This window comes from Lampetra planeri, chromosome 27 (assembly GCF_965212315.1).
Source record: "Lampetra planeri chromosome 27, kcLamPlan1.2.h2, whole genome shotgun sequence".
Classification (NCBI taxonomy): domain Eukaryota; kingdom Metazoa; phylum Chordata; class Hyperoartia; order Petromyzontiformes; family Petromyzontidae; genus Lampetra; species Lampetra planeri.
In genome coordinates this window covers 6807376-6829142 of record NC_136133.1, presented here as the reverse complement: position 1 = coordinate 6829142, position 21767 = coordinate 6807376, and the positions used below count along the sequence as shown (strand labels likewise).

The 21767-nt window shown below is 49.8% G+C and overlaps 1 protein-coding gene across 1 annotated transcript; it reads left to right on the top strand.

Annotated features, from left to right (window-relative positions):
* The first annotated feature begins 1223 nt into the window (after window positions 1-1223).
* Window positions 1224-18460, top strand: LOC144728088 (annexin A3-like). Its single transcript, XM_078607380.1, has 13 exons — window positions 1224-1534; window positions 5926-5969; window positions 6846-6933; window positions 7697-7791; window positions 8457-8570; window positions 8920-9010; window positions 9587-9666; window positions 10101-10157; window positions 11247-11340; window positions 12821-12916; window positions 14143-14201; window positions 15736-15858; window positions 17209-18460. The coding sequence occupies exons 2-13, from the start codon at window positions 5955-5957 to the stop codon at window positions 17266-17268; spliced, it is 972 nt and encodes a 323-aa protein (XP_078463506.1). The 5' UTR covers window positions 1224-1534; window positions 5926-5954; the 3' UTR covers window positions 17269-18460.
* Window positions 18461-21767: the final 3307 nt, after the last annotated feature.

Below are 21767 nucleotides of genomic sequence, written 5' to 3'. Positions count from 1 at the left end.
GGATGAGGTGTGTGTGTGTGTGTGATGGGTTGTGCGTGTGTAATGGGGTGTGTTGTGTGATGCGGGTTCGATTCCCGCTCACGGCCAACACCAGTGACGATTATCTGAACCGGTCCTGGGCCTCCCCTAGGTCGACTCAGCCTGAAATGAGTACCCGGTGCGGTGTGTAAACATCGCCACTGGGGAGACAAAGGTGGTCGGGCGTGGTGCTGGCCACCCACCCCCTCGTGTACCGTTCCGGCCTTCATAGGTGCTCGCTAACAGCACTTGCCCCTACAGTATGTTAAGGCTATACGGGGGATATTTGTCTTTGTGTGTGATGCCCAGCCACCGCATGCCTAAACAGCTTTTGTTCGGCCGGATAGAGGGGGATAAACGGGCGCGGCACGGGCTGGAGAAGAGATGGAGTGATGTGGTACAGGAGGACCTGGAGCTGAGTGGACTTGCCAGCGGTGTCAAGATCGGCCTCTGTGGAGGAGGCTCGTGAAGGATGCTACTGGGCAGTTGGAGGCAGTCGCCCTCCACCAACAACGGAGGGCGGAGGAGCGACGCTCACAACAACGAGCGGAGCGCCGGGTGGATAAAGCACAGCAAGTTGGCACAGTAGGGGGCACAGGTGGTGCATCAGCCAGTCGTCTCAGTCATCTCAGTCAGTCGATCCGTGGCACCTGGGTCTGCCCCGTGACCTCCTGCCAGCGGTTGTTCGACACTTCTGGGCCTCCCGTAGGTCGATTCAGCCTCAAATAGTACCTGGTGCGGTGTGGTGCTGGTAACCCACCCCCTCGTGTGCCGTCCTGGCTTTCATAGCTGCTACTCTCAAACCGCACTTCCCTCCCCCAGAGTCTGTTAAGGCAATACGGGGATTTGTCTTTGTGATGGCGTGTGTCTGGTTGGGTGTGTGTCTGGTTGGGGGGGTGTCTGGGGTGGTGGGGTAGCGGTTAGCACGCTGCATTACGAACCCGGCAACCCGAGATCGATTCCCGCTCCACGCCAACAAGTGACGATGAAATTATCTGATTCGGTCCTGGGCCTCGCTTCGATCGACTCAGCGCAATGCGCAAACATCACCACTGGGGAAACAAAGGCGGCCGGGCATGTCGCTGGCCACCCACCCCCTCGTGTGCCGTGTCGGACTTCACAGGTGCTCGCGAAGAGCACTTGCCCCAAATAGTATATGAAGGCTATACGGGGGATCTTTGTCTTTGTATTGTTCCACATTCCTCGTCTTCCTCTTCCTCCCCGTGCCGCCAACAGTCCCGCGCGCAGTCTCCACACCCATCCCTTGCACAACTCAAACCACCACCACCACCACGAACACGCTGACTCACTCACCACCTCGTCACTCACCACCTCGCCACACGGCTCGTGTCTCAGCTATCACCACACCGAGACACCGCGTGGGCTTGCATCAGTCTCTGAGCACCTCCGATGAGCGCGGTTGGCAACGTACTGCGCGAAAGAAGTTAAACGTATTACATTGCAGACGTAACCTGCTGGATTTAAACGTCTCACGAGCAAGTGCTTCGGTTGGCAGGTGAGTGAGCTTCCGATCACGTCGATTTACCTGTGCTCTCCGGATTATAAGACGCACTCCCCGCAACCTCAAGCCCCCCCCACCCACCTCACCAATGTTTAAAGCGAACATTTGGGGTGCGTCGTATAATCCGGTACGTGTGTGTGTGTGCTTGCGAGTGACCAGATCTGTATAAACTTTGACACCGCGTTCGGGGTGCGTTCTTACTTTCCGGAGCGTCTTATTGTTCCATAATCATCATCAGCAGCCAGGATCAATCCACTGCTCGATGAAGGCCCCCACCCCCCCTAACGCCCGTCTGTACCAACCGTGGCAAACATCAGTGGCATCTACCACAGACGTGGTGAAGTATGGTCAAACACCTTCCCCTGACTGACACGGAGAAAGAGGGAGGGTGGGTACACATCCAGCAGTGGATTGACGAACGGGCGTTGCACGAACAACTAAAACGGAGCAAAGACTCTGCGCACCGCCACTGCGGGAGGCAGCGGCTACAGTTGTATTTGGCCTACTTTTCCACGCGGACCAAACTTCGTAGCAAAAGAGGTGGAAGCAACCCACGCTCGAACCCCACCACACAGAGCTTGCAGATCGACTAAGGGGCCGTCCATAAATGACGTCACGCACCTAGGGGGGGGTCAGACATTTGTGACGATGTGTGACGATGGGGGGGGGGGTGTTTGAGAAATGTGACATTACATCAAAATGCGCAACTTTCAATAAATATAGACAACACGTTCTACTTAATTAAATAGACGTTTAAATAAATGTGTTCTCCTACAACATCAGAGTGCAGCGCCACATCAAATACGCACTACAATGACAATAGTTTAACGCGATTTGAAGCATGTTTTATATTTTGGGGGGGGGGGTGGGCAGAGCTTTGTGACGTCATATTTGAGACGGGGTCTGACTTTTTGTGACGCCGTGTGACGAAGGGAGGGGGGGGTCAAAAATCGTCCAAAATCGCGTGACGTCATTTATGGACGGCCCCATAACCGCGGCGGATCGCACTTACACTGCTGTGTGGACAGCCCTCGGCGAGGAGGCGGAAGAGGGGAGGGGGTGAAAAATCTTGCACCGTGGTTTCAAATGCCGCACCGGGCGATCGATTCAAACCGGCGAACCTTTCTCTCCCGGTTTGCGCGATGACCACCACCACCGCCACCACGTGACTTTTCTTTCGTGTTGTGCGCGGTGCTTTTAGCGCCACAGCGCGTGGATTTGTAGCGTTTATTTTCCATTCGTTTGCTGGTGACTTTGTGTATTTCGTATCGAAATTGCCTCCAAGTGATGTTGCTGCTGGCGTCAATAAAAGTTGTTTAAAATATTCTTGGGTTTTTTCGGTAAAGTCACGTAGGTAAAAAATGAAAATTATAAAAGTAAAATAAAACTTAAATCACGACGTTTCGGAGGCAACACAAGCTTCCGTCTTCAGGTGGAACCGTCACAGCACGATTGCTGTATCTTGATATCTTGATGTGTATCTTGATACAGCAAGCGTGATTTTTATTTTTAATTTGCTTTTATTAATTTTTATGTTTTACCTACGTGACTTTACCGAAACAACCCAAGAATATGAATCCTTGCAGTCACGAAAGCTTCAAATCTAGAGTTGTTTAAAAGTCATGAGTCTCCGGGTTGCAAGTCCGGTGCGTAAAACCATTGAAGCACGAGCCGCTCCCCCGTCCGCCACTTGCAGTCTCGAGTCTCAACGTGCCCGGTTTGACCGGGGGACGTTCGCGATGTGGTTTCTTGACAGTCCAGAAACGAGACCGGTTTCGCTACGTCGTGTGTGTGTGTGTGCGTGCGTGTGCGTGTGTGTGTTGAACTTATTTCGCACGGCACGTAGCCAACCGTGCGAATCGGGAGGTGCGCTGGAAGGGACAACGGAATGCAGCCAACTATGGCTGCAAAGTTTGGTCGTACATGTTACGTTTACCGTTTATTGTTAAATTTGATCACTGTTACATTGTTTTTATAGCTTTACTTTGGTGATTTTGAAAACGTTTTGGTTTAGCCATGTTTGTTTGTTGTAGTACAGAGTTAGCCTGACAACTTTAATCTACATTGTCTTGTGGTTGCTATTGTTTGACTTGCATCCCACTGAGATTTTTGCACACGGCGTTGAAATGCGGTGATTTTTCTGGAAGACTTAGCTGTTTTTTCTAGGGTTTTTCTGTTGCGTGTAGTCACTTTAAGATGTTTCTTGTTCGTGTTTTTGTTTTGTTGCGGTTGCACCAGAGTCAAGAGCCGCATGGCTCACAGGGTTATCTCCATACTGTATATATAAAAGGCAAAGTTGTGAACATGTGTCTGTTCAAAATGTTTAGCGTACTTCCCGACATGCAACAAACTTGGAATTTGCCATGTGGGTACTGTCCAGACTGTACACCATGCACAAATTATAAAAATACACTTGTTTTTTTATTTGGGGGGGGGGGGAACTCAATAATGCACAATTTTTTTGCACGGCAAGTGAGGTGTGACGTCAAATCTGTCACGTGACCCGCGCATGTGGAAGCGTAACGCATTGTAGTGTAGCGGTTAGCGCGCTGCGCTACAAACCCGGCGACCCGAGTTCGATTCCCGCTCACGGCCACCACCGGTGACGCTTATTTTAACCGGTCCTGGGCCTCCCCTAGATCGACTCAGCCTCAAACAATTAACTTGTGTGGTGTGTGAACATCGCCACTGGGGAGACAAAGGCGGCCGGGCGTGGTGAATCCAAGTCCCGGGCGAAGCCAGGTAGTAAAGCTAGTACCTAACAAATGAACTGCACTGAATGAAATGTGTTTTCAACCTAAGTGACTTAAAGGTGCACAGCCCCAGCGGCTTCCTAACATCGGAAGGAAGAGCGTTCCAGACGGCCGCAGAAGCGCGTCTGAAAGCGCGCGACGGGGTTGATCGTCTTCGGTTCGATCGCAGCAGACAAAAGCCGCTGCTGCTGCCGCGAGGATGAGCGGAGTTCGCGTGATTGATGGTTTATGCTCCTTAACGAGACATGTTTTACACCACGTGGCCTGATGAGTCCCCCCCCTCCCCCCCAGACTCCAACGCATGTCATCCACCCTGTCGATCTGGCCTCTCTATTTGATGTGCCACGAAGAAGGGCCATTACCCGAAACGTCTCAACTATTATATGCTTTACCTTTCTAAGGCCGCCGTGCTATTGACGCAACGTTTCGAATTGTTGTTGCGATTGTTGGCATCGCTTGTGCACCACTGCCAACGCGGCAGCGGTAGCGTCACCAGATCACTGCTGTTAATAGATTAATGACGCGCCCGGACAGCCATGTTTGGACTCGCCCTGCCATTACCATATTTTCCGGATTACAAGACGCACCCCCTACTCCACATCCTCTTTGAATTGTAAATCCATAATTAATGGTGCGAGTGACCAAGAACTGTATCGGCTTCTTGACGTCGTGAACGCGATTTGGGGGGGGGGGGTTAGTCTTACTTTGTCGAGAGCGTAGGAAAATCCGGAGAAACCGGTACTGCATCAATCATCGCAAGCGACAACCGTGCGCTTGACTTGATTTCTGTTTACAGTGCACGGATGTTGAGCACAGAGCCGGAGCAAGACTCTTGTCAGGAGCGGCCCGACCATTTCGGCGAACTGGACGGTCGGTCGCCTAGGGCCAGAGCCGGCCCAGCCACTAAGCGACCCTTGCAATTGCAAAGGGCCCCGTGGCCAGCAGAGGGGGCCCCCTAGAGTCACTGCTAGCTAGTGGGTGAAAAAAATCATCCATCAAAGGGGCCTCCAACCAAATTTTGCTTAGGGCCCCCAAAGGTCTAGGGCCGGTTCTGCCTAGGGCGACAAATTCCAGGATAACAATAGAAATAAATAAAAATACAAGTAAAATAACGAAGATGTCGTTATTTCAATTACCCGTGCGCGTACAGAGGGAATATGATTCATGATTAATTTCTCAACATTTCTGAGAATGTATTGGTTAGACAGACGGACAAACCGAATAATGATGCCTCTGTTTAAAAAGAATACGCCTCAACAAAACATTAAACGGAAAATATGGGCACATTTTTTTCCAGTTTACCAAAAACCTCAGCCTCGATCTGCCCTCGGGGTTTGGGGGTGGTGGCGCCGATTGCATGGTTCGCCTCGGGCGCCAATTGCTGGCAAGCTCGTCTAGGGCCGCCCCTGATTGTTCTTGGGAAAAGAGGCTATGGGAGGGAATTCTAAAGGGGAGGGAGCATTGCGAGGGAAGAAGCAGAAATAAAGTGTTGCGACCTGCAGTTTGGCGAGTTGGTGGGTGAGTGGTGAGTGGATCGGTTGGTGAGTGAACGTGTTAGTGAGTGCGCAGTGAATGCCCCGCGAGTAAATTACCTGGGGAGTGAATTCCCTCTATGCGTTATCTCTCACACAGACTCTGCAAAGCAGTACAAAGCAAGAGTCATGCTGCCCGCCACCGTGAGTACCACCCTCTGCAACCCGTGTACTCGTCGTGGTTCCGTGTTAACCCTCTGTAGCAGCAAAACGCACTCACACATTCATGCCCATGCATTCAGACGTGCCCAGTACATTCATCATCATCATCATCAGCAGCAGTCGTAGCAGCAGCAGCAGCCATGGTCGATCCACTGCTGGATGAAGACCTCCCCAAGCCACTGGTCCAAGTAATGTAATAATCCACGCAGCACCTGGGCACGAGCTGCGTTCGTCTCTCCATTTGCACGCTGAACATCATCGAGTACGCGTTCCGTTCATTGGCTGCCACTCCATCGTTATCCTTGACCGTCCATCACAAACTCGTGACATCAATGCCGATTCACTGCACCCACACGTGCACACCTCCGATTAGCACGGTTATCTGTGTACGGTGCGAAAGAAGCTCAACATACATACACGTTGCACGCGACGATGATGATACCATTGAAGATTTTCATGTATATGACGATAGTGATAAACTTTCTTGTTGATGTTGTAAATTATGGTGGTGATAAATGTGTTGCTGATGATGAAATGAGGACACTAATGCATTAATAATAATTCAGATTGATGGTGAATTTAACGATGGTGTCCATGATTATGTTTATCAACCAATCAAATGTCGTTTAATATAGCGCCTTTTACAATAACATGTACAGTATTATGATGTGTATTATGCTGATATTGAGGATAGAGATGTAAATAATGATGATTTTCGTTATGATGATGGTGATATGAATAATGATGTTCATGATGATCATGTTAATGATTGTAGTTATGATGACGTTGATATTGACAATGATGTTAATGATAATGAAGATTTTAACTAAGATGATGATGACGATGATTATGCCCCAGGCTCCATCGCGTGGAACCATCCGTCCGAGTACCACGTTTGATGCAAAGACCGATGCAGAGCGACTCAAGAAAGCGATGCGAGGCCTGGGTAACTCCTCCACCACAAACATGGAACCTTGGCCCAACTTTCACCCAAACGTTGGCTCAATGTTGGACCAATGGTTTCAACCACATGCCAACGTTGAACCAACGTTAGAATGTTTATATATATGTGTATGTTGAACTTCGTTCACACTGTACGTAGCCAACCGTGGTAACCAGAGTGTGGGGGAATGGACAGCAAACTGAACACAAAATTAATTTCTATAGAAATTAGTTTTCATTCTAGTTGATTTAAAAGTGCATAGCTCCAGTGGTTTCTTAATATCGGAAGAGCATTCCAGACGGTCGCAGAAGCACATCTTAAAGTGCGCAGTGCGGTGAGCGTCTTTATTCGATGGCTAGCCACAAGCGGCTGCTGCGAGGATGACCATAGTTCGCGTGATGGTTTATGCTCCTGTATACCAGATTTATGCCTGGTATACGGGAGGTTGTGGATTCGATCCTGATGCCTGTATATTTGGAGTTTACATATCCTCCCCTTGGCCGCATGGATTCTTCTCCGGGTCCTCCGGTTTTTTCCTCAACGCTTAGAATCAACACGCGTTTAGAGTATTTGGCTGCTATGAATTTCAACATAAACCACTTCACTTGAGATATTATGTGTGGCCAGGTCCATGTTTAAAAGAGCTATATAGCTCAGTGGGCCAACCGTGCTAATCGGAGGTGCGGGGGGAAAGAAAACAAACTAAACGCAGAAAAGCAGTTCTCAATAAATTCGTTTTCAACCGAGCGGCGTGTGGCGTCGCCAGGCACGGACGAGGATGCGATGATCGACGTCCTGACACAGCGGAGCGCCGCTCAGCGACAGCAAATCACCGCGGCGTTCCGCAGCCTCACGGGGAAGGTGACGGAGACTCGGAGTTGACGCGCACACAACCCGAACGTGACACCTAACCCCCGAAACCCGACATACAGCCAAACAACAACCACACTGAACCTCAACCGTAAGCCGAGCTCAACATATAAACCCTGCAGAAGGTCATCGGTTCGATTCCGGACCCTGGCGATGCCTGATGTGTATTTGGAGTCCGCTTGATCTCTCTCTTTCCACGTCCCTGCCTCCCTTCTCCACATTTACAAACACGCGTTTGTGTCGATGATGACAATGAAGCCACTTTGATGAGGTATCACTGTGGCCAGGTCGCCTATGAAAAATATCCGGAAGCTCAGTGGGCTTTACCTGATGAAGAATATGGTAGTTGAGTAAATAACCATAACTTAAATCCTAACCATAACCCGAATCCTAAACCCGAAGTACAAACCCCAGCTTAAACCCGAACCCAAAACACGAACCCTAAACCAAAATAAAAAATCGAACCCATGGCCTATATACCTGGTTGTCTCCAGCCTGAGCCCCTAAAAGCAGCAACACTCTAGCGCTGTCTTTGCAAGAATAAACATCCGTGAGGTTTTACTGAATAGGTTATATTAAAATATTTTCTTAAATTACACGCTCATCCCCGCTCCCCCACGCAACGCTCACCCTCAGGCCCACTCTCTCACTGACAGTCGCTGGTGTCGGAGGTGGAATCTGAGGTATCCGGAGACCTGGGCAGACTCCTCGTGTCTCTGCTGCTCACGCCGGCCATGCTGGATGCGCAGGACCTGCGGAACGCCATCAAGGTGAGCGACAGGGTGCGTGGGTGGGCGAGCGACGCGGTGGGTGGGTGACTGACGAGATGGGCAGCCGGGTGAAATACGGGGAGGGCAGGTGTGTGAGCTGCAGGGTGAGTGGGTGTGTGAGTGGATGAGACGGTAAGTGAAGGAGTGTGTTGGTGAGTCTATCGGTAAATAATTAAATGAGTGAGAGTGTGAGTCGATAAGTGCATCATTTTCTTGAGTGAGTTTATGAACTCCGGACTTGCTGGGTGAGTGAGTGGTTGGGTGAGTGGATAGGTCAGTGGATGGGTGAGTGGGTGAGTGAGTGAGTAGGTGAATGAGTGGGTGAGTTTACTTGCGTGTCCCTCCGCAGGGCGCCGGTACCAATGAGGAGACTCTAATGGAGATCCTCGGCACCCGGACCAACAAGCAGCTGGGGGAGCTGGCGCTCGCATACCGCGAAGGTACTGGCACTCAGCGCTTCCACGCAGTTCACCAGCCCTCACGACCCAGCTCGGCGGCCCTCACCACCACCACCACCACCCAGCTCACTGGCCCTCACCACTATCAATCACCTTGCTTACCTGGCCCTCCCCACCATCACCCAGCTCATCTGCGTCAAAGTTGTGGCCATGATTCAATATCGCAATGCAATTCGAGTCAGGATTACCATAGAGTAATTTCACTCGTAATGTAGCTGCTTCTCGTGGCTGGAGAGGTCACGTGAACGCATTACCTACAACAGGTAGGATTAAAAATACATCAATGTCCCCCAATGTCTCCCACAATCTCCCAATGTCTCCCAAAGTCTCCCACAATCTCCCACTGTCTCCCGCTGTCTTCTAATATCTTACCATGTCTCCCACTGTCTCATAATGTCTCCCACTGTCTCCTGATGTCTCCCACTGTCTCATAATGACTCCCACTATCTTCGAGTGTATCCCACTGACTCCTGCTGTCGTCCACTGTCTCCCAATGTCTCCCATTGTCTCCCCCAATGTCTCCCAATGTCTTCCCATGTCTCCGGCCGTCTCCCACAGAGTACAAGACTAGCCCTGACGATGACATTGGCTCGGATACGACCGGCTACTTTGAAAAGACACTTCTGACCCTGCTGAGGGTGAGACACGAAGAACAGGGCTCGGAGTTGAGAGTCAAAGTTAGGGTTGGTGTTCGCAAGTGAGGGGAAGCATGTTACAGGTTATTGTGAGGGTTGTGGTTATGGGTTGGGTACGGCTCGGTGATGACGACCACAATGATGATCATGATGACGAGGGTGAGTCAGAGGGAATGAGTGTTAAGGTTACAGTTGGGATTAGAATTAGGGTTGGTATTAGGGGTAAAGGTTATGGTTGATGATGGCAGCGACAATGATGGTGACTACAATAGCTATGAAGATGATGATGACTCTGATTTTTGTATGTTGAACTTCTTTCGCGCCGTACGTAGCCAAACGTGCTAATCGACAACACTGATGATGACACTGATGATGACTGATTATTAAGACGAAGACAACACTGATGATTATTATACTGATGATGATGACCTCCACAGGGCAGCCGTGATGAAAGTGGAAAACCAGACCCCCAGCAGGCACAGAAGGATGCAAAGGTAAAGGTCAAGAGGTCGCGTGTCATGGGGAATAGAGGGGGCTCGGAGGAACGTGAGTGGGGGAGCCCGGGTGGCTCAGAGGTCAGAGCGCTGAGCCGACACCACTGAGTCCCTGGGTTAGAATCCAGGGTTCAGCCGCCTGTGGTTAAACCGGGCTCTCAAATGTGGCAAGTTTATGGTCTCGGCCTGGTCACCAATGACTACATAGAGAGCCACAGACTTACACAGAGACCCATAGAGTCACATAGAGACCCAAACACTCACACAGAGACCCGTAGACTCACTTAGAGACCCGAAGACTCACACAACGACCCATCGACTCAGACAGAGATCCGTAGACTCACATAGAGACCCGTAAACTCACAGAGACACATAGCCTCACATAGAGACCCATATATTCACACAGAGACCCATAGGCTCGCACAGATAACTATAGACTCACATAGAGACCCATTTACTCACTTAGAGATCGATATGCTCACACAGAGACCCATAGACTCACGCAGAGAACCATAGACTCACACAGAGACCCATAGACTCAGTGTTGAGTCGATGGCTTCAACCCGGTCACCAATGATTGCACACGTAAGAAAAATAAGCAATGATTTGCACTTAATTTGTATAAATTCCAGCAGAGCATTAAAATATCAACGACTAATTTGTAATATTGCTCCCTGTGCCTAACATCCAGAAAAATGATTTGCATTAATATTGGGGGCAAAGATGCAATGACTGCACCCCACCTAAGCCCAGCACCTCCACTCACAAGGAGAGGGACCCTGCATGTGTGTGCGTGCGTGGTGCTGGCTACCTACCTGTGGGGAGCGGTGGTGTAGCGGTTATCACGCTGTGCTTCGGACCTGGTGACCCGGTCCTGGGTCTCCCCTAGGTCGAATCAGCATCAAATGAGTACATGGTGCAATGTGTAAACATTGCCACTGGGGAGACAAAGGCGGTCGGGCATTGTGTTGGCCACCCACCCCCTCGTGTGCCGTGCCGGCCTTTATAGGTGCTCGCTAACAGCACTTGTCCCAGCAGTCTGTTCATGCTACACGGGGGATCTTCATCTTTGTGTGGTGTGGACCCCAGGTGCTGTACGAGGCTGGAGAGAAGAAGGTCGGGACGAATGAGGATACGTTCATCTCCGTGCTGTGTGGCCGCAGTGTCCCGCAGCTCAAGCTGGGTGAGTGGGACGCGCGATCCCAGTCATCGGCAGTGCGGCAGCGGCGACATTCGCCCTGCCCCGCAGCAACTAGGACCTGGGTTCGGTTCCCGACTCAGGCGTCTTTCTGCGTGGAGTTTGTGCGTTCTCCCCCCCCCCCCCCCCCCCCGTTCTGCAGAGTGTGAGGGTACGCAACGGTTAGCGCGCCGCGTTAACGAAGCCAGCGAGCCCAGTTCGATTCACGCTCACGGCCAACACCCAGTGACGATTTTCTGAATCAGCCCTGGACCTCCCTTAGGTCGACTCAGCCTCAAATGAGTACCCGGTGCAGTGTGTCTAAACATCGCCACTGGGAGACAAACGCTGGCCACCCACTCCCTTCGTGTGCCGTGCCGGCCTTCGTAGGTGTTCGCTAACAGCACTTGCTCCAAGAGTTTGTTAAGGCTATAGGGGGAATCTTTGTCTTTGTATTGTTGACCGGTATTTGTCAAATAATTCAGAAAAATTACACCACTAATTATTCAATTCGGATCAAACAGCAGCAACATTGTCCCCCCTCCCTTACCGCGAAAGAAACGTGGCAGGATCCTTCTGAAAAAGAGTTTTGAGACTTGGTGAGGTCGAATATTTTGTTATCGAACGAAAAATATAGTTTAATTTTTGTCTCTCTTTTCAAATTGTATTCTCCTCCATCTCGTTACGCCAACTCCCTCCTCACCCCTGGGGCTTTCTTCATCCCCCTCGTTCAGGTTTCCCATTCGCCACGGTGCCAAGATGTTATCTATCTCGCCTTGTATACAGGAGGTCGTGAGCTCGGTCCCAACCCTGACGCCTGCTGTATATTTGGAGTTTGCATGCTCACTCCCCCCGTGATCGCGTGGATTTTTCTCCGGGCCCTCCGGTTTTCCCTCCACGTTTATAATCAACATGCGTTTCGAGTATTTGGTTGCTATACATTTACACATGATAAGCCACTTCGTTGAGCTATCGTTTGTGGCCAGGTCGCTTCTGAAAAAGAGCACGTATATCTCAATTAGGTCTTACCTGGTAAAATGAAAAAGTTCAGTTTTAGTTTAGACGAAAATAATTCGCAGCACGTGGTGAATCCAGTGCTGGACGAGACGCCGTGTCGGTCATGGGGGGTTGGTTTGACGTACTTCACCACGCCGGTGCCCGTGTGTGCATGTGTTCTCCACATGGTAGCGTAGTGGTTAGCACACTGCGCTACAAACCTGGCGACCTGTATTCGAATCCCACTCACGACCAACACCAGTGACGATTATTTGAACCGGTCCTGAGCCTCCACTAAGTCGACTCAGCCTCAAATGAGTACCTTGTGCAGTGTGTAAACATTGCCACTGGGGAGACAAAGGCGGCCAGGCGTGGTGCTGGCCACCCACTCCCTCGTGTGCCGTGCTGGCCTTCATAGGTGCTCGCTAACAGCACTTGCCCCAACAGTCTGTTCAGGCTATACGGCGATCTGTGTCTTTGTTCTCCACAGTGTTTGAGGAGTACCGCCAGGTGAGTTCCAAGGACCTGGAGGACGTCATCAAGAGCGAGACTTCGGGGTCCTTCAGAGACCTACTGCTGGTCATAGGTGCGGACGCACATGCACATGTACACACGGACAAAGATCCCCCTTATAGACTTATCAGACTGCTAAACTAAACTAAAAACCTAAATTTTAAAATTTTACCACGTAAGGCTCACCGAGCTGAATAGCTTTCAGAAGCGACCTGGCCACAAATGATAACTCAACGCAGTGGCACACATCATGTGGACATTTATAGCAGCCAAATACTCGAAACGCGTGTTTCTAAATGTGGAGGGAAAAACCGTAGAGTCCGGAGAAAAATCCACGCAACCACGGGGAGAACATGCAAACTCCTAATATGCAGCAGACGTCAGGATCGGGATCAAACCCACGTCCTCCTGGATACCAGGCGAGGTAGTTAACATCCCACCACCTTGTCCACCCCTGTTGGGCAAAGTGCTGCTAGTGAGCGCCTATGGCTAGCGCTGTGCCCACCCGCCTTTGTCTCCCCAGTGGCAATGTTTCATGCACACTGCACGAGGCACTCAGTTAAGGTTGAACCGACCTAGGGGAGGCCCAGGACCGGTTCAGATATTTGTCGCCGATGTTGGCCGTGAGCAGCAAAATAACTGGCGGTCGCTGAGTCCAGAGTGCAATTCAGTGCTAACCACTGCGCCGCCGCTCCCCGCACACACACACACACATCTACAAGTGTGCAACACACGCACATTTCTCTGCGCAGCACAACGTCACACATCCAACTCGCTGGGGAGGTGTAGGCGGATGTATGGAGAAGTCGGATACGTGAGCGGCGCAGTGGCGTAGTGGTGGCGCTCGTACCTCGTAGCCAGAAGGTCCCCGGGTTGATTCCTGACTCCCATGTGCGTGGAGTTTGCTCTGCATGGGTTTTTCTCCAGGTTCTCTGGTGGCCTCCCCCCATAGCTAAAACACTCACACACCGTAACCGGCATCGGCCAAAACACATTCCAATGCGGGGTCACACACACAGCAGCAGCTGCGGCATCGCTCCGTCCGGCGAAAAATTGGCAGGACCCTCCTGAAAAACAGTCTTGAGACTCTATGAAGCTTTCCTGGGTAAACAAGCGTAGTGATAATAACATGCACAAACATTGCACTGGGTGTGGGCAGTCGATTGGTCAGGGCGGATCGTGCGACGGTCGGACACGCCACGATGTTCTGCACCTTTAAACTCCGCGAATGAAGCGGAGGCTACCTTTGACGGCCTGGCGTGTCAGCTTTCCCTCTGCGTCTGTGTTGTTCCCTTGCAGTGAAGTGTGCCAAGAACACCGCCACCTATTTCGCTGAGCGACTGAACTCGGCATGCAAGGTGAAAAGGAAACATTGCAGCATCCATTTATTTAAAGACGCTTCGGAAATCCATATACAGTATGCGATGAAAATTGCCACGCATTCAGTTCATTTGAGCTATAAAAAAAATTATTTTATTTTAGCAGGTAAGGCCCACTAAGCTGCATAGCTCTTTTTCAGAAGCGACCTGGCCATAAATTACCGCTCAACAAAGTGGCTTATCGCGTGAAAATATTATTGTAGCCAAATGCTCTAAACGCGTGATGTTGATTCTAAACGGGGAGGGAAAAACCGGTCGACCCGGACAAAAATCTACGCGACCACGGGGAGAGTGAACACACAAATTCCAAATACACAGCCGGCGTCAGGGTCAAGGTCGAACCCACGACCTCCTGGATACCAGGCGAGGGAGATCACATCTCACCACCGTGGCTGGATAAGGCTGAGAGGGTCTCCGTACATGGGAATGCTGCGTGCACTCGCACGTGCGTTGTTAGATCTACTCCAGGCATTCATTTTGTTCATGCACAGAGAGCCCTTTTGACAATCCGCTGCTGGGCTTCGGAGGATTATTTAACCATAGTTCACCCGAGTATGAAGGGGAGCTGGAGGGGGGCTAAACCCCCGTTCCCCCCCCCCCCCACGCTTCCCCACCACTACTAAAGGATCAGCCCCCATTTTCAAGTCTTGTGGTCAGATCAGAAATTATTTTTAAAAACAGCACTTGTGGATCTTTTCGAAGCTTCGCACCAATTGCCCATTCATCGTCTGCTTCGGTCAAGGGCAAAGGCGCAGCCCTGCAATTGCTTCACTCGTGCCACTACTGTGGCAGGTCCTCCGCGAGAGGGAGCTCTGGAGAGACCCTAGGCAGGTGGGAATTACACGCACGCTACGCCCAGTGTTGGTATAGATCTCGTCATTTAACTCCCCCGGCTTCATTTCGCTCGATCTCACCGTTGTGCTGTCGCTGCCGGGTGAGGATCTGAATGCAATGCACCTCCGCTTAGCACGGTTGGCTCCGTACGGTGCAAATAAAGTTCAACATACGTACGTACGACGCACTTCCGATGAGGATGGTTAGCTACGTACGGTGCAAAAGAAGTTAAAGATACATGCCTCCGATGAACACAGTTGGCTATGTATGGTGCGAAAGAAGTTCTACATACATGCATACATACGACGCACCCTCCGATTAGCATGGTTAGCTATTTATTGCGTGAAAGAAGTTCTACATACATACCTCCGATGAGCACAGTTGGCTCAATACGGTGCAAAGGAAGTTCAACATACATACAGCGAAGCGATGGGCATCACAGCATTTCTTCCGGCAACACATTGGCCCGAGAGCCAGACCAGACCGCACGACAAACAAACGCGGATCGTCTATGCTCGATCTGTTTAGCGGTTACCACTCGCTGACAGCTTAACACTGCCTCCCTCATGCCACCTATGAAGTGTGCATGCCCCACCCCCCCACCCCCCACTATGCTACAGGGCTGCTTGACCTCTCACGCCCCACCCCCACCCCTCCCCCCCCCGCCTTGGTGCGACAGGGCTGCGGGACGCAAGACCGCACGCTCATCCGCGTGCTGGTGTCCCGTAGCGAAATTGACCTCCAGGACGTGAAGGTCCAGTACCTGGAAAAGTACGGAAAGCCCCTGAGCCAGGCCATCAAGGTGAGAACAGTTTGCCGGATCTTTTTTTTTTCCACCGCGCAACCGCACTGACCTGGCTCAGCATGGTCCTGGCACCAGGTTCTGCCCACTGCAATGTCGCCAACGTCGCACGCGGCGTACGAGCCGAGACGTGTGTAGGTTTGGGCCCTGGGGTGGCAATATGTTAACTCCTTCGCCTAGTATACAGGAGGTCGTGGATTCGATCCCGACCCCGATGCCTGCTGTATATTTGGAATGTGTGTATCTCTCTCTCTCCCCGTGGTCGCGTGGATTTTTTCCTGGACTCTCAAGTTTTTCCCTCCACATTTACTAACGTGAATTCCAAGTATTTGGCTGTCCACATGATAAGCCACTTCGTTATCATTTGTGGCCAGGTCGCTTATAAAAAGAAGCTATTCAGCTCAGTGGTCCTTACCTGGTAAAATTACCAAGAAATAATAGTTCAATAGAGGACGCGGTGGCTCCGCATCCTAGCAGCGTACAGACCAATGTCACGGTGAGCAGGAGAGATGCCTGGCTGGGCCCGTTGATAGCGTTGCCACCTCTGATGTCCAAAAAAACCGGGACACGTCGTTGGAAAAAGGCGAATACCTCGCGATAGCAGCGGAGGGCGGGGCGGGGGAGAACTGCGTGTGAACGCGATATTTTCATTACTACGCAGAGAGGTTTCACATTGACCGAGTTGTAATGAAACCACCTTCTCAAGTGTCACGAGATGATGGACTCGGCACTGATGACTTCCTCCGTACATACTCACGGACTAAGGTAAAAGGCCCACGGACTTGCATAGAAACAAATGGATTTACAATCTTATTATTTTTTCGTATGGCTGATGTAGATGCAGAGCGACAACTTCAATGTCACATTCAGGTGGCCAAGCCCGATAACTGTCAGGAGCAGCAGAATGTATCGCCATAATGTCTCCTTCGTATTTGTGGATCGGGCTTTGCGTCATTATATGTTGTACGGTCTGTTCTGGATGACCACAGTCGCATACTGGAGAGTTTTTAAATTTCCATTTGTTCATCAGGTATCCGCATCTGTGCAGTGGATGCGATTTAGGGTGGACCATGAGCTTTGTGGAAGATTAAACCCAAGGGATGTTATACGTTGGGTCTTTCACAAGGTGTCCGTTTGCGAGTTCTTTTAAACTCCATTTAGCTCTCGATTAGATTCACACCGAGACCCATATACTTCACACAGACACGCATGGAGACCCAGAGACTCGCACAGAGATGGCGTAGTAATACCCGCGCAGACCGCGTTGCCACGTAAGCCCCGCGTTCTCTCGGGTAGAGGAGCCGGGGGTCAATCGTGCTCCACCCGTGGGCATCTCCCGTGTGTTCCCAGGAGGAGACGTCCGGGGACTACTTCAAGGCCCTGCTCAAGGTGTGCGGAGATAATGCGTGAGGGAGCCCGTGGGAACCCGTGAGTGGCAGGAGGAGGGACCCAGCGAACGTGGAACGTTGAGCCAACGTTGGGCCAGCCACGGTGCTGACGTTAAGGGCAGTGTCGGCGTGTTTACTGGCAAGTTGCAGCATCACCATCATCTACACCATCATAAAATTAAATAAATACTCACGTGTTATGCATACATTTTACGTAGATAAATTCAGGGGTGCGGGAAGCCACAAAAAAGTGCAAAGGTAGCCAGAACAATTGCCCAAGCTCTGTGGTCCTACATTGTTGATGTTTGGCCAACTCCATCAGTGATTATCCCTGTGGGAGGAAACCGGAGCACCCAGACATGCGAGTGGGGCGATGTGCTACGGATGGAATAGAGATGGAAATTCATCCACTTGGGTGTACTGCCATCATATCCTGACGAGCCGGGAGATAGCAACCTTATCGGATGACAGAGACACGTAAGCTACCATCATCACCACTATCATCATCAGTGTCACGATCATCATCACAACTACCATCAATAGTGTCACTATCATCACCACCAACATAATCAGCCGCATCATCAGCAGAGGCCGCATCATCAGCTGGTTAAATAAAGGATGCCAAGTCAGAGGGGACACTGTCCACACCATGCCCACTCGCTTTTCTCAACAGACGTAGATGCTTGTCTTGAACCTGCGTCCGTGTCCTCCACGCGCTCCTCTCTGTCTCTCGTTGCGCCGCATCTCTCCACGCTTCTTTGCGCACTTTTCAGTTTTCCTTCCAATCTATTGTTGGGGTTTTTTTGTTTGTTTGTTTGTTCATGACCCCATTTAGAATCCGTATTTCACAGTAGCCCGTGTGCTAGAGTGGCATACCTGTCAACCCCTTATCATTGCCCTATCTTGTTACAGATCAATTAAGGCCTTACTGGTCACCCCGTACCCTTATAAATCTCAACGTTCGTCTTACCAAGTCCCATCACAAGGGAGAACCACAAACAAATAGACAGAAAAATGTGTCCGTATTGAAACGGCTGTACGCCATATGAACCTGAAAACTTAATTTCCCTGTACAAGAACACGGGGTTGACACGGTATGGCAGAGGTGGTGGTGTTGTCAACTTGTGGATTTACTATTACGAGCGGGATGATTGTGATTGATTGATGATGATTCCGATTGTTTACCCAAGGATTAAAGCCTCGCAAAATCTCAAGCCTTGTTATTATTATTACACGCTTTCTATTAACTCACTCTGTCTGTTGTTGCTGTCGTATCCTCAAATCTTGTAACTCAATTTTAACCCACTTCCCAATGTGGTATCGACTGCAAACTTGGTATACTTATGTCATTCTGATGACAATACTATATTCTATCATAAAAAAATAACATTATGTTTTATATGTTATGTTTCGGCTTGGGTCTAATTGTCCACGTTCAACTAAAGTTCGCTGTAATTCACCACGGTCCCTTACGTTATGGCAAGCTTCGGGGCCACTTCCTGGAGTCCTCGAGTTCTGCCATTACTAGTACGGTACATTTCATATAAGCGTGTTTTAAAAAAGTTTTTGTAAATATTACTTATTTTCAGGATTCAATCATCTGGGGGCTGCTGCCGCTACTACTGCTGTTGCCGCTTGGCAATGGTGCACTCACACCAACACACTTGTCAAGTGTGGGCCCTTAAATAATGATTTGATTGTAATCAAATATATAATCGGTAACGTTTCAGCCACTGGTTAAATGTGCAATGGGGTATTGCCCGAAACGTCACATATTGTATATTGTTATCTCCTTTTAAGGCCACACACACACACATTGTTATTGACAAGTGTGTGTTGTGAGTTTTTTGCAAGGTTACGCTCGCAAGTTCATTTTTGTTGTAAATTAACCTTATTTGAAATGAAAACAGAAATGAACGTGCAAAATAACAAAAAATGTTCAGAGTCAATAAAAAAAAAAATTGGTGGGGGGGGGGGGGTCACAAGACACCTGGACCACCCTGTACAGTCCGCTGCATTGTATTGAATTCCGAACCTGGATGCTGACTCGGTCCGTGTAGATTTATTGGAATAAGCAGCACACACACACACACTCTCGTGGATAAGAAGTACCCCAGGGGGACCGTGTCTCGAGTTTCCATTCATTAACCTCTGTGCGGCGGGCACCATTATGCAGTTGTTTATTTACTCCTCGTTATCATTCGCACGAACATCACCCACCGTCAATGTTTCCGAGAATCGCCCCGTCGCGCAAGTGACTGGGCGCTCGCTCACAATTTCAGAGCCCTTTAAACGACCGCGGGTCCCTTTCGAGAGTCGAACGCAAAAGACCGCAATCCTTCTGTCAAGTCGCCGTAGGTGTAAGTGGCCACAGACCCTTAGCCGCAGACCAGCGCATTGTAAATGACCGCGGTTCCTTGTGAGTATATACAATATTATGGGGCAAATCATTGCGGTCCCTTATATGACTGTAAATGACTGCGGTCCCTTATTGATATTGCATCCAAATGGCCACGGACGACAATCCATAGCTGGCAACCCACACGGTTGCCCCGTATTCTTGATGAACGATGAGATTAATAAGGGGCAGGGGATGACCAATAAGGGCTCAATTGGTCTGTAATATGATAGGGCACTGATAAGGCGTTCTCACAGCTATGACGATCTAGGAATACGACCGCGGACTTGTACGATTATGGGTGGTCGACACTTTTGAACGTGAGTGCAGTGACCGCCACGGTTCATTGAGTCAATAGTCCAAATCAGCGGTCCCCAAACATGATTTGTACCATTCTGTTCCGCGGGTAGCCTCGCGGAGCACCATGGGTCCGCCGGTCTTAAACGACCAAAACAAACCCTGGTGTAGGGATCAGTGATAAATGACAACACACTCTCCCTTACGAGTAAACGGATGTAAATGACCACGGTCCCTTACCAATGCAGCATAAATGACCACGGTCCCTTACCAATGCAGCATAAATGACCACGGTCCCTTACCAATGCAGCATAAATGACCACAGCCCCTTTCCAATGCAGCATAAATGACCACGGCCCCTTACCCATGCAGTATAAATGACCACGGCCCCTTACCCATGCAGTATAAATGACCACGGCCCCTTACCCATGCAGTATAAATGACCACGGCTCCTTACCCATGCAGAATAAATTATCACGGTCCCTTACCAATGCCGTATAAATGACCGCGGTCCCTTACGTATGCTGTAAAAATGACCGCGGTCCCTTACATATGCTGTATAAATGACCACGGTCCCTTACCAATGCAGTATAAATGACCACGGTCCCTTACCAATGCAGAATAAATTACCACGGTCCCTTACCAATGGAGTATAAATTACCACGGTCCCTTACCAATGCAGTATAAATGACCACGGTCCCTTACCAATGCAGTATAAATGACTACGGTCCCTTACCAATGCAGCATAAATGACCACGGTCCCTTACCAATGCAGTATAAATGACTACGGTCCCTTACCAATGCAGCATAAATGACTACGGTCCCTTACCAATGCAGTATAAATGACTACGGTCCCTTACCAATGCAGTATAAATGACTACGGTCCCTTACCAATGCAGTATAAATGACTACGGTCCCTTACCAATGCAGTATAAATGACCACGGTCCCTTACCAATGCAGTATAAATGACTACGGTCCCTTACCAATGCAGTATAAATGACCACGGTCCCTTACCAATGCAGTATAAATGACTACGGTCCCTTACCAATGCAGTATAAATGACCACGGTCCCTTACCAATGCAGTATAAATGACTACGGTCCCTTACCAATGCAGTATAAATGACCACGGTCCCTTACCAATGCAGTATAAATGACCACGGTCCCTTACCAATGCAGTATAAATTACCACAGTCCCTTACCAATGCAGTATAAATGACCACGGTCCCTTACCAATGCAGTATAAATTACCACGGTCCCTTACCAATGCAGTATAAATTACCACGGTCCCTTACCAATGCAGTATAAATGACCACGGTCCCTTACCAATGCAGTATAAATGACTACGGTCCCTTACCAATGCAGCATAAATGACCACGGTCCCTTACCAATGCAGTATAAATGACTACGGTCCCTTACCAATGCAGCATAAATGACCACGGTCCCTTACCAATGCAGTATAAATGACTACGGTCCCTTACCAATGCAGCATAAATGACTACGGTCCCTTACCAATGCAGTATAAATGACCACGGTCACTTACCAATGCAGTATAAATGACTACGGTCCCTTACCAATGCAGTATAAATGACTACGGTCCCTTACCAATGCAGTATAAATGACTACAGTCCCTTACCAATGCAGTATAAATGACCACGGTCCCTTACCAATGCAGTATAAATGACTACGGTCCCTTACCAATGCAGTATAAATGACCACGGTCCCTTACCAATGCAGTATAAATGACTACGGTCCCTTACCAATGCAGTATAAATGACTACGGTCCCTTACCAATGCAGTATAAATGACTACAGTCCCTTACCAATA

What these genes read in the sequence shown, in the direction of transcription:
- LOC144728088 (XM_078607380.1), top strand. An exon ending in AGGCACAGAAGGATGCAAAG is followed by an intron (nt 10,158 to 11,246) that starts GTAAAGGTCAAG and finishes TGTGGACCCCAG; the next exon opens with GTGCTGTACGAGGCTGGAGA. An exon ending in CCCTGAGCCAGGCCATCAAG is followed by an intron (nt 15,859 to 17,208) that starts GTGAGAACAGTT and finishes GTGTGTTCCCAG; the next exon opens with GAGGAGACGTCCGGGGACTA.